The 12668-nt window shown below is 36.8% G+C and overlaps 1 protein-coding gene across 8 annotated transcripts in view; it reads right to left on the bottom strand.

Moving 5' to 3' along the window:
• Positions 1 to 12668, bottom strand: part of RHOBTB1 (Rho related BTB domain containing 1) — a 51406-nt gene continuing 38738 nt past the window's right edge. For 7 of the 8 annotated variants that reach the window (XM_068689312.1, XM_068689311.1, XM_068689313.1 and 4 more), the window contains 7 exons: positions 11666 to 11851; positions 8949 to 9919; positions 8398 to 8516; positions 5785 to 5935; positions 4033 to 4121; positions 2797 to 2902; positions 1 to 2283 (listed from right to left, as the gene is read on the bottom strand). In XM_068689312.1, the coding sequence (XP_068545413.1) occupies positions 2114 to 2283; positions 2797 to 2902; positions 4033 to 4121; positions 5785 to 5935; positions 8398 to 8516; positions 8949 to 9919; positions 11666 to 11851 (1792 nt within the window). In that variant the 3' untranslated portion in view covers positions 1 to 2113. The remainder of the gene's footprint in view (positions 2284 to 2796; positions 2903 to 4032; positions 4122 to 5784; positions 5936 to 8397; positions 8517 to 8948; positions 9920 to 11665; positions 11852 to 12668) is intronic. The other variant, XM_068689318.1, reaches the window with a different exon arrangement.

Genomic DNA, 12668 nt, shown 5'->3' with positions numbered 1-12668 from the left:
TTGTAACTAAACCATTTTATTGACTTTTTTGCAAAATAAAAAACACAAAATAACCACCATGATTAAAGGCCATAGACAGCATTAACCAAATGAACCAGCCACTTGGTTATAGTAGCTGATAACTAGCACAACTGGATATTATTGCATATACTTCAGGTTCATTTATATATCCCTTAGTTTGGCAAGATTACAATCATACTGTAGCTTTGGTTGTGTAAAACCTAGTAGCAATACTTAAAATGTGACTAGTTAATGTTTCATGACAACAAATACTTATCTCTTCTTAGTCTTGATGCATCTTTTCTCAGTCTTTCTTCTCTACAATTTTCATCTTCACTGACTGAGAATTAAGGAGACTATATTTGCAACTGTCAATTATAGCCCTTCTTTATCACCATACGGTGACAAATCTTTATCAGGGGTTTGCCTGTCACTTGCTTGCCTTATAAAAGTCTGTAGAGCAGCATCTCTTTCCATGCTGGGCAGCTTCTACCACCCTGCAGTAGCATCTGCCAAGAATTACTCCGGTCAGAACTCAAATAGGTGGAGATGTATATGGCTTTCGGTCCAAAGCATTTCCTGACCTACAGCATGGGGGCTTGACCATACTGCCTTGCCTTTGAATACAGAAAAACAAACAAACATAAACAGCTTTTCACAGTGGTATGCTGAAATGCCAGCACAAAACAATATTAACAGACCTAATACACAATACTACCCTTGGTTACAGAATTGTGCCTGAGACACTGTACAGGATTGCATGTGTATGTCCTACAGTCTATGTATTTTAGTTTTGGTCTTTTAAAAATGCTCTCATCCCTTTGTAATCTAGTGTAATACTGCAGCTTTAGAGCAATGGTTGATAAAAAGTCATAAACACACAAGATATTTGAAAACTCTGGAGGCATTTTCCTTTTTGCATCACTGCATCACATGTGGAATTCCATCATTCTGCCCCAGCTTTCTGGGAATACCTGTTTCCAGAGGTAATATATGACCTACTTAAAAATAATCTAACACTTTGAATTCTATCTGGGAAAAGTTACAAAACAATTTGGATCAAACTGAAGTGATGGTGTGTGAAGATCATTCTTCACTTACAAAAGGCTATAACACTAGATAACTCTTACTTGGTTTTGCAGCCCTTTCATTTGCTTGCATTGAAGCAAAATGGAATTCGGCATGAGGAGTGGCTGCATGGTTAAGATTTCACCGAACAAGGTAACTGCCATGCAGTAATTCAAATGCAAGCAGTATAACTGCTTTTTGTATTCAGATCCATACTAATATAAGGAAATAAATTAATAAGCCCTTCTAAATGGTTTTAGAAATATCCTCTTTGATCTAGACATTTAAAACCTCTGAATACTTAGAATCACTACATTTCACATGGCCCACATCTTCGTAATTATTTGCACTTACATGGCAAATATTAGAAATACATTTGCCTGCAGTTGAACAGGTAATTATACTGCTTATTATTCAGCTAAGCGAAGATCAAGCGCTCTATAACTTGAAGTTACTGGATCTTATTCTAACCCTTTACTTTAGAAAGGAAAAATAATCACCTAATTATATCACCAATGCACAGTACTTTAAAAAACAAAACTTATACTAGGCAGCTAGATTTTTTTTTTCCTAAGATGACTTTTTATGAGATACTCTAAAAGCTGTCTCTTATGACTGAGGATTGTCTATTTCACTGTACTCGCATAGTAAAAATAGTTAAAATCTAATACAAAGCTGCTACATGGTTATTTTGTGGTTTGTAAAATAAAATGATATCCATTTTTTTTTTCTGAACAAAATACACTAGACAGTATAAAAATATTTCCCAATTGGAGATTGAAACATTAATGCTGGATTATTATTTTTTTTTTGGTATAAAAAGAAATGTAATAATGGTAGACATTTATTTGCTTCCTAACCAAAAATATACATATGACTTTGAGGAGCTGTTCCAGGCTCACTTTCAGTGAGCTTGTGCTTTTGACCCTAGCAATAATAAATGCACATGTGGAACAGAGTTTCCTGAAAACCTGAACTACATCTTATTTCTAACAATAAGACTAACTTCTGACACTGGCTATGGATTTCCAGTTATGTGCTTTGTTCAGGCAACTACAGCAGAGGAATTCCAGAAGCACCACTTCCGCTTTGAATGGTGTTTATTCAGTGCAACATCTTCCTTTTCTCTTTCTTTCTTAACTCGCTGGTAGTGATCTTCTTCCTTTAAATACCACACAGGTGGCCAGCGATGCCTCTCAAAATATTCTTGATTATCTGATTAAAAAGAAACAAAGTCCCAAAACAAAACGGTAAGTTACACATTCAGAAACATCTTGATTGTCTGCCAAAAGCTCTACAGCTAATCATTTATCCAGCGTCTGTGTTAGCTGGCTTATCAAGAATTTCCCCAGTTTCCTTATACGCCTTACTTATGGGGTGAAAAGAGTTTGAGAGCAGCTGCACCTGAGACCTCAGTCCACCAAAGAAGAGCATAAAAATGCAAGCCCTCTACAGCATGTATCTTTCATCATGGAGCCTGAGAACACCTCTGTTCCTCCTAGCCTCGCCGAAATAGGTAAAGAACATAATGTTTGCCCAGGAATCAGACTACTGACTATGACCTTTCCTTACAGATTAGAAGAATATATGAATGCTACACAACATAGCTGAGCTATGAGACTGAACCTCTGCACTACCTGAGTTCATCTTTGTCTTCATATATAATGGACTGGATGGGGAGAAAGAAGGGAAAGTCTCATGAAAACTGAGGTGGAAAGTTGCTCATACCTGAAGATTTAGCTTTGATTTCCTTGCGGAATTTGGAGCAAACACTGTTGTAATTGGTGCAGATGTAGTGCAAGCACCACGCTGCCAGCTGGTTAGCGTTGTGAAACTGTAAAGAAAAAACAAGAAGCGTATTCCACTTCCTGAAGTTATCATTTATTTTTCAGCCTCGACTAACAAGTCAAGTTAGAGTCATCCCTCTAAAGTCATAAAGAAGCAAGAGCTATAATGCAAATCAGACTGTAGTGCATGTGTATCTTTTCTGGCACTCTGTCTATTAACATCTCAGGTTATAAAACATCACACGGCTGTACAGGGCACAGAGGATATCCTAACAGTAGTTAGGCACATTACTTCTGCCTTCAAGCAGAAAAATAAAAGCAAGAACCCTTCATAAAATTAAAATTAAGTGATGTAAGCTGCCTTTTCTTGGAAGGGGTTAAGTCCTAGTTTTGTAACAGCATTCACGATATTGCAAGAGGCACTTGAAAGCAGCTGCAGGACATCTTGCATGGTGGTCAGTTTCTGCTGTATTTTAGTGCTACTTTAACTCCAGACTTCAAGGCAAACTGGAGCCAGATTCCTCATTAGTGTGAAATCAAGAATAATTTGATTAAAAGATATTTTAACTTGTACTACTACAAGCTAAATAGCAAATACTACTTGTATTTGGTAGACTGCTGTAGCACTCATTTGGGAAAACAGATATGTGCAGTTTAACTGAGCTGGGGGCTCTCTGCAAGATTTCTGAAACTCAAAGGACATTGAAATGTGTTTGAATACAAAGCACTCTGACTGGCTCTGAGTAGCCAGTTTAAGCATTAAGTCTAAGAATATAAAAAGTTTTGATGTTACAATACAGGCCTAAATGTATCTACACAAACTGTACAGAGAGGAACCCAAGAATCAGTTACCATTACTAAGCTGAGCACCTCCATTACATTAAATTTCAGATTGCTAAAACATGGCCATGAGATTGAGGAGCTTGTAAGCTTTGAGATCAAGACTAATTAAAACAGGTATTTGAAAGACAACTACCCCCAGTTTACTTACATAGATGTTTCATCTTTGAACTAATGTAAAAACCTCCCTTGTAATAGAAATACATCTCAGTTTTATTGTCAGTCCCTCTCAGAACTAAAGATTGAGTTTCTTAGATGCAATGCTCAGAACCAATAAGGTGCTAAAAGTAAGTACTGCAGTTGACCAGACTATCTTTAAAAAACAGCACACACTAACCTGAGCCAATTCCAAATAGGACAGTACTTCTCCATCTATTGCAACGCCACTCACTGAGGCTTTTGTCAGCTCTTGTACTGCATGCTGTTCTGTTAGAGAAGAAAACTCATCAGCCACATGGGAAACAGTCACATTTCAAGGTCAGATCATCCACCACTAACAAGGAAACAAGAACCCACGTTCTTCCTCCTTCTAGTGTTAACTGTAGCATTATGCAAGTGGCACATTCACCTGGATATTCTGAACAACCTCAGATATGGCCAAAGCCAAATTCTGGCCTTTGCAGTTATGTCTGGATATTCTGCATCACTGGTACAAACTCTCTTACTCCAACAGAGCCTAGTCAATGTGAGTATCTGCCCCTTTGTCTCAACCCAAAGTATTCATTTCTGCTTTCATTCACATTTATTATCTTTCTTACAGAAAATGAGCCTGCAACTAATAATTACTTGTAGAAGGACAAAGTTCAGCAGTTGCCTATTTCTGTCTGAGTGAAAACTTATAAATTAGAAAAATGGATCTGCTGTCTCTCTTGGCTAGTACAAAAGCGATAGCCAAGTTTTTAGGCAACAGCAGACTGCTGCAGATATATTAATGAGTATACCGACAGCACTAAGGTAGAAAAGTTAATTTCAAGTCCTCTCAGATTAGTTGTTCCTAGGGAGCCAGCTACCCAAAAAGCTACTTCAAGAGAGGCTCCTTAAGCCTTTTCTAGAAGCAAAATCATCTTAGAGGTTTGAGTGTTTATTGGGATATATTGTGAACTGATTTGGCCCTAATGAGTTAAGCTGTTGGCAGTAGAAAACTCAAAAATTGTTTCATCAAGATTTAAATAGATGAGAATTATTTTATATTATTAACAATAAAACATTCTTAATAATATATGTATATTTATGCCGCAGCTACTTAGAAGGAATAATCAGGCAGTAAAGACTTGGTCTGTCACAACTAGTGAAGACAAGACACACATTCCTGAGGCACAACTGAAGGAGAGCTAGGATTTGGTATGTGATTAAAATTTGCATGCATTTTTGTCCTGTTAATATGTGTAAGCTTTGCTTCATCCATCTTGGAGAGTTTTGGCCTTGGCCATGTGTTTAGAACAATGATGAGTTACATACATAGAGACAAATGAACAAAAATAAATCCCAGAGGTCTGGAATATGCATGGATTTAATTTTAAAACTAAACAGTATCCTATCCGGTCATTCTTCTCTAAACATGTGATAGGAAACCCTCTTCCTGAAATGAAGGTTGAATAACCATTTATATACCAAAATACCCAACTCCCATTTTGGTAGCGAAAAGAGATCCAAATAGCATTTCTGAAACATATGACCATCTCAATGAGTTTTGAATTGGTTCAGTTACTCCCTTTCAACAGGTGTAAAGAAACACTTCATTCATTACATGATGGAAAGTCCAGTGTTCATCCTGTTTTCAGGTAAATTATTAACTTCTGAATGGATACTACAAAGGACTTACATTGTATCAAGGCTAAAGAGAAGGTTTACCCTTCCAATTCTTAAAGCACAGAATGCTTCAATATTCTGAGACGGTTTTGCACAAAACTGAAAAAGGCAAGAAATACATTTTTATGTATGAAAATATGAATTTGCATTACAATTTTCCTTTCAGGGGAAAAAAAGCGTTTCCTTCATGTGCAAAAAAATATTGTGTGTTCCAAAATCATTAGGACATGTTTAAGCTGTTGCACAAGACACTACATTGGACAAGGTCACAAGTCCTTACCTGCTAACGCAACCAGGTGAGGAAGGCAAAACCTATTTGCCAATGCGATTAATTCAAGTGTGTCCAGTTCCTGACTGGAAGACAACTGCTTGGTGTACAAGTAATCTAAAACTGCTTGCATGGAAGTCTTGTTTATGTTGGGCAGAACTACCTGGAAAAGATATTAAAAAATAAAGAGTTGTTAATAATTGATTTTTTTTTTTTTTTTTAATAAGGGCCATATATTACTTTTGTCACTTTGCTGGACTCTATTTCTCTTCATTTTAGAAACATAAGGAAAATATTTTTCAAGTAAGGAATTTGTCATTAAAGTTCAAGAAGCTGGCAACAGGTAAGTCTGCGTCCAGAGTCAGATCTTTTGTCAACTCTATCAAGTTACTGGAGCTGGACCCACATCAAACAGTGGATCTGCGCAATGCTTTCTAACCTGCAAATGGACAGCTTTGTGGGAAACATAAAAGTCACTGGGCACTTCTCATGCCAAACCTCCCTTGGTAGACTTCTGTAGGAATGCAATCTAATCTGCTCCTGGCAAGGGATATTCTGGGGATTCTGTGAATAATCGAAACCAAAGGATAACAAACCAACCAAAAAACCAGCCACCTCTCTCCCCCCCCCCCCCCCCCCATCACAAACAAACAAACGCACACACACACACAAAATCAAAAAACCTTCTCAATCTGTTTATAAATAACTAATGTATCATAGTAAACAATGGTTGGAAAAGGACTGAGAACTAAAGAAACGAATCAAAGAAAATACAAACCATTTCTGTAATTAGCACAACAAAATATTGTGCAACAAAACTACCAGGACTGAGATAAGTTATCTAACTTCTCACCAGCACAATCCTAAATCCTTTTCACTGAAGGGATGCCTAAAAGAGGAGGGAGAATTAGAAGACCTCACTTCAACTATCACGGTAGCACCTCAACTGCAGTTTGTGTACATGCTCATTCCTTCAAGGAGCAGGGTAAACCTGATTCTTGAGGGTCTCAAGGTTGCAGCAGGTAAGCATGTTTTCAATACCCAGGATAGCTGATTCATTTCATCAGCAATTTGTAATGTACCTCTTTGCAACTCAAGAGATGCTGCTGGCCCTGAAGAATGCACTGTGGTATTCTGAAGAACTTGCAGTTAAAAAAAAAAAAAAGCAGAGCAGAAAAATAATAATAAAATTATGATGAGAAATTAGATGTGTGTGCAACTTAATCTGACTACTTGGAAGGAGTCAGCACATAATTCCTGCTAGAACTGAGTTCACTGTTCCCATATAGCTTGCAGTCATATTTTGGGGGGCTTGGGAATTTTTCTGTCAGCTCTATCTGGGTGGGTGGGATTCAAGCCCTGATTTGTTAGTACCGAAGCATGCTCTCATGCATATCAGCCACTCTGGGAAACGCTCAGTTCTCCAAGCAAGAGCAGCTAGTTGTAAATCTCATTCATTATTAATATGTTTTGCTAATGCAGAAAAAAGAAAATTCTGTGAATGAGTTGCTACAATGTTGTGTCCCAAATACAAAAAAAAAAAAAAAAAAAAAAAAAAGATCATTTTGTTTTAGTAAAGCAAAGAAGAACATTAAATTAATATCTACATGTATTTTAAAACTTCTGAATTCATTACTGAATGCTTTAAACTCTACAAAAATTGGAAACTAAATACTTTAAATTGGAAAGATGAGCTAAGACTGTCAGATTTATCATTAAAAATAGGCTGGTAGAAAATTTGTGTGTACTCTTCGTTGCCAAATGTTGCTTGCTACAAGCAAACTATGTCTTTTATTAAATGAACCATTTCTTGAATATGCCTTTGGCAAAGGAATTGTTTACAGCTGTATTAGAAGAAACAAGAAAAACTGAAGTAGAACATAATCTTCCTGAATATTAAATACAAAAAACCTCAACTCTTCAAATGAATGAGACCCTTGAAGATGGTAAGAACCAAAAAAATATTAATAAAAAAAATCAAAAAATGGTTATGGATAAGACACAGAGAAAAAAATGCTAGCAGGATGTTTAGAATTTGAAAAACAGACAACAAAAGCACCTGAAAATACAAGGCTTCTGTTGCAAAATCTTAATTCAAAGCATTGAGATCTTTTATACAGCACTTTATGTCTACTTTACTCTAGAGAACAAGCCAATGCCGTAGAGAAGTTGAGCTCAGTTTCTGTCAAAGTACTGTGAAGCCAGCTCCCTTCTCAATCTTCCACATTCTTTAACATTTTTTTCCTTTTATATTCAATGTCTCCTGTCACATGTATTCTTTGAAATGCTTCTGATTGTGTAAACATACATTCACACAACTTTAAAACTTATTCTAAAGAAATAAAGAAATTAATATTTAATTTGTTCCATATTTAATATTTTACAGGATTTCAGGTTTTAAGTGCATGCTCCAACACTGGAGAAAATCTCATGCCTTGTGGAAAATGTGTCATCATCCTAGGAATCCTAATTTAATGCCTTAAGAAGAAAAGCAACCCATGTCTGCAAGGGAAGGAAAGAATAAATATAAAGAATCATTCCAGGGATTAATTGCAACTATTCAAATAGCTACTGAATGACGATCGCCCCAAATCCATCACACATTATAAGCAAATGGACAAATACCTCACTGTTCAAGCTTTCAATAAATGATCCTCCAAACATAGCAGACATCCATTCACAGCTACAGATCAGTAGTGGCTTGTGGGCATTTATGGTCCCGTCATCCAATTTAAATGTCACATCTGCCATGGGAACAAAGAAACAGGCATGCTGCAAGTCTGTGCTTAAAGTGAAACTCTGCCTCAAGAATGCATGTTTCAATTGCACTTTTTTAACTGGGCACTTCTTTCACTTTTTCCCCCCTCGGATATAATTCTAGGTTTTTTATACAGTTAAGTAAAAATAAAATCTTAAAGCCTCACTTAAAAGAGAGATATTGGATGTTTAACACTTCGGAAAACTGGGTCGCTTATTTAAAAGCTTCTGTATAGATTTGGAGAAGTTAAACTCCAGACACCTAGGCTGACAAAGTTGGTTCTGAGTAACACTGTAGCTTTGGTCTCATCCTTCCTCTCAGAACAATGTAAATTGTCACAGTTTTTGAAGTCTGTGAAGAGACAGCAACATGAATAACACAATTAGTACTTGTCCTGTTGAAGTCTGTATTTACTCACCAGAAAATGTTCCTTTGCAAAGGCACTCTTTTATCCGATTAGCTTTTCTGACATGAAATGCTTTAGTTATCTCTTGATTCATGAAGGCTTCTTTATTCATGATATTCTCCACCATCATTCGCAAATCAAATACTTCCAAGATCTCAGCAATCTGAGCTAGTCTTGTGAGATCTTTTTCATTTTCATCCAGTTGCCCTGTGTATAAAAACTGCAGAACAGTTCTAAAAGGTCCAGCCTGCACAGATGAATCCATTTTTACCACAGTTACAGGACACATCCTATTCGAGACAGGATTCACTTGCATTTCCTTATGCAAACTAACAAACCCTTTTCCCCAGGATGACAGAGATCTTGCTGCAGAATTTGTTTCACCAGGTTCGGGTTCAAGCATGTTTAAAGAGTCAGTACTTTCTTGTGCAGGAATTTTAATAACATCAGCAGATTTGAAGGATGTCTCTTCATTGTCATAATTTGTCTCAAGGTGACTTGTCAAAACATCCTTACATGTATTTTCTTTTTTACACTGTGTTTCATCCAAGTCTGGACTTCCCTCACATTCCATTAAGAAAAGGTCATAAAATTTTGAAGAGGAGGTAGCTAGGTAAATCTTGTGAGCAAAAATGTAGTCCTGTTCCTGAAGAACAAACATAACGTCTGCACACAGGGGGCTTTCCAATAAATATCCAGCTTCGTTCATGTTTGGTACGGGACACTCGGGAATTTTGATAACCGGAGGAGGGGCTTTTGGAGGTAGGAATGGAGCCTGAAGCAAAGGTTTTTGGACCTTCTTCAAATGAGATTTCCAGAACTGCAGGTGTCTTCTGGAGATCAGGGCAGCTCTAATTGCATTATCAAACACATCTTTAATTCCAAATTGGTCAAATACACTGGTTTCATAATATGGTATCCCAAGCTCCTTGGCAACCTCTCTGCCTCTTTCTGGTGGCAAAATGTCTCCTCTTTTGATCGGCCTAGGGTTAAACAAAAATAGGTCTCCTCACATGCTATGATCATCACAAGGTTATGCCAGAAAGCAAAGAATTTTGCAAAATGTGTCAGCACCAATTCTGAGATAAATATCATTTAAATTAATACAAAATACAAAATTAAGACCACAAAGCTCTTTGCAAATCTGGAACTGCTGTATCAGAGAGTTTTAGAATAGCACATAGCTGTAATTCTGTTCAAGGTTGGTGGTTTCTCTGCAATGCATCTATGTTACTAAAAATATGTATAAAATCATTTTCACAAAATGGAGTAAGCACTCTCTGTATTAAAGGGAAATTTACAGTAAGAAAATTTGATAGAATGCTTGAGAACTCTCATTATTAAAATAAAAACTTCCTAAAACACCCTGCTACTCAGACGTTCAATCAGTATCTTTCTTTGTATACATACTTTAAGCTCAAGGGGAAATTCTCATGACAGAGATGCCACAAATACATCTAAATATGAAAAGAGAAATATTTCTTAGGCTTATGCTTTTTAAAGCAAATCATGGTAGCCTATGACAAAGTTGTAACAGAACAAGCACTTCAAGAGACAGGCTCTGTTTTGGCTGGAGAAGCATTATGTGGGATCTCATGAATTTCCAGAGCAGCTCAAGTATATGATACGGGGTAAACAAACCAGAAAACAACCTGGGCTGGGATCCAGTTTCCCAACAAAAAAAATCATCTCACCAGAAGATCTGACCTCAACAGTGCATTCTCTGAACACACCATATTGGACAGACACAAGCTGGCAAAGACTTAACATGCTCCAGACAACAGCTTGCTTTTGTTGCCAGCTAATAATCAGTTCAGGTGGCAGAAGTCTGTGCTAGACATGTGGAATACCAATTCAAACTTTATTAATAGTGAAATAATAAAGGAGGGTTAGGGCAGAAAAAGAATTTTAAGTTTTGAAAAAAGGTTATCTTTTAAAGAGTCAACCAGAAAACCCATCCCACCCACCCAAAGAAGTAACCTGTTTACAAAAACAAACCTAAGAAAAGCATATTACCAAGTCAAGAATTTGAACACAAGGCAATGCAAAGTATTGTAAGAACCCATGAAATATTAATTCAGCCTCTTCATGGATATTTGTTACAATAAATTTTTTAATTACATTATCCTAGATATTTCCATTAATCTCATCTCATTCAAATTCATACAAAATGTGGAAACTAGAAGTAAGCAGGAACATGTGAATGCTTCTTTTTTGTATCTGGGAAAAAACAAAGCTTCCCTAGAAGAACTCCCCACTCTCTCTTTATCCTAGAACTTTAAAAAAAATTAATTCGCAAGCACTTAATTTTCTGGCATGATCTAGGATTACATTTACAGAAGAAAAAAGCATTGAGAATTACGAAAACATGAACTGTATCTTTCTGTTTAAAACAGTACCTGACAGTAGTGACAGGACAGGACATGATACACATATTCAGATGGAGAATGACATATACGAAAATCTCTGGTAATCATCATTATCTATAGCAGTGTCCAGCCACTCAAACAAGATTAAATGTCCAATGTGCAAAAACATTGTGGTGAACATATAATAATAACTCTGTGTATTAACTAACCAGCTCAAACAACACAATTAAAAAGATGCAAGCACATATATTAATGTTTTAGGAAAAATAGGGATATAAGGCTCTATCATTTCTCTTTGGAAAGTATTATACCTGATTAACAAAATTATTTTCTTAATTCTTATTTTTGTTTAAACTTTACCTTGCCAAAGGCCGTCTGGCTCTGTTAACAGCCTCAAGATCTGCATAGCGGAGATCTAGTTGGCAGCCCACCAGAATGACAGGTGTGCGAGGACAGAAATGCTTGATTTCTTGATACCACATCGTTTTCACATGATTCAGGGAATTAGGATTAGCAATTGAAAAGCACAGAACAACTACATCAGACCTAGAAAGGCAACAAGAAGACACCAGTTAAAACCCAACAGGCATGCTTTCCATTGTAGCTTCACCTATTTTCGTAACTCCAGCTTGAAGCTACTCCACTCTATGCTTTTTGAACAATGCTCTGACACCCAGACTATCAGAATACATGTTGTTCGTGCAAAGACTTGGTAGAAGCTATGCATATATCATCACAAAAGCATGGGAGCACAAAGCCACATACCTAGGAAGCACTGCCCCTCAACGCTGAGAGATGATCTCTGCATGTATAAACAGAGCAGTAAGCAGAGAGATAGAACTTGCCATTCTCTACTGTTATGCTACAGTTATTCACAGGCTGTCACTGCTTGAGAAATAATTCTGCTGACTGGGAGCCTAAACTGCAATTCAAAGATCACTGGTGCTTAGGAGTTAGAAAGGAGTTAGGCAAAACTTTAGAACAGCCACACAGGCAGACAGATCTCTTCTGAACTTGTCATGGAGAAATACCTTTACTGCACCCTTTTAGATAATAAAGCTGTCTCCTCTGCAATGCCCTTTGTACAGCAGTACCTCCAACATCTTTAATAAAGAACCTGTTAAAAGGACAAATTACTGCAGAATTTACAGCAATGACCACTTCTACAGTACAAGTAAAAATAAATGTTACAATGGAAATAAAGCACAGCACAGGACAGTACCTCAAATCAGTGCAAGCAGGAAAATATTTGCAAGCTTTTAAAGGTTTTAGGAAAAGACAAAGTACTTCACTAAATAAAACTGCTTTATAAGGTCTAAGTGTGAGAATTAAGGTTGGCAGTTCAGCCACCAAACAATCACCT

Source organism: Anas acuta, chromosome 7 (assembly GCF_963932015.1).
Source record: "Anas acuta chromosome 7, bAnaAcu1.1, whole genome shotgun sequence".
Classification (NCBI taxonomy): domain Eukaryota; kingdom Metazoa; phylum Chordata; class Aves; order Anseriformes; family Anatidae; genus Anas; species Anas acuta.
The sequence above is the reverse complement of the archived record's forward strand: the minus strand, read 5'-3'. Positions and strand labels throughout refer to the sequence as shown.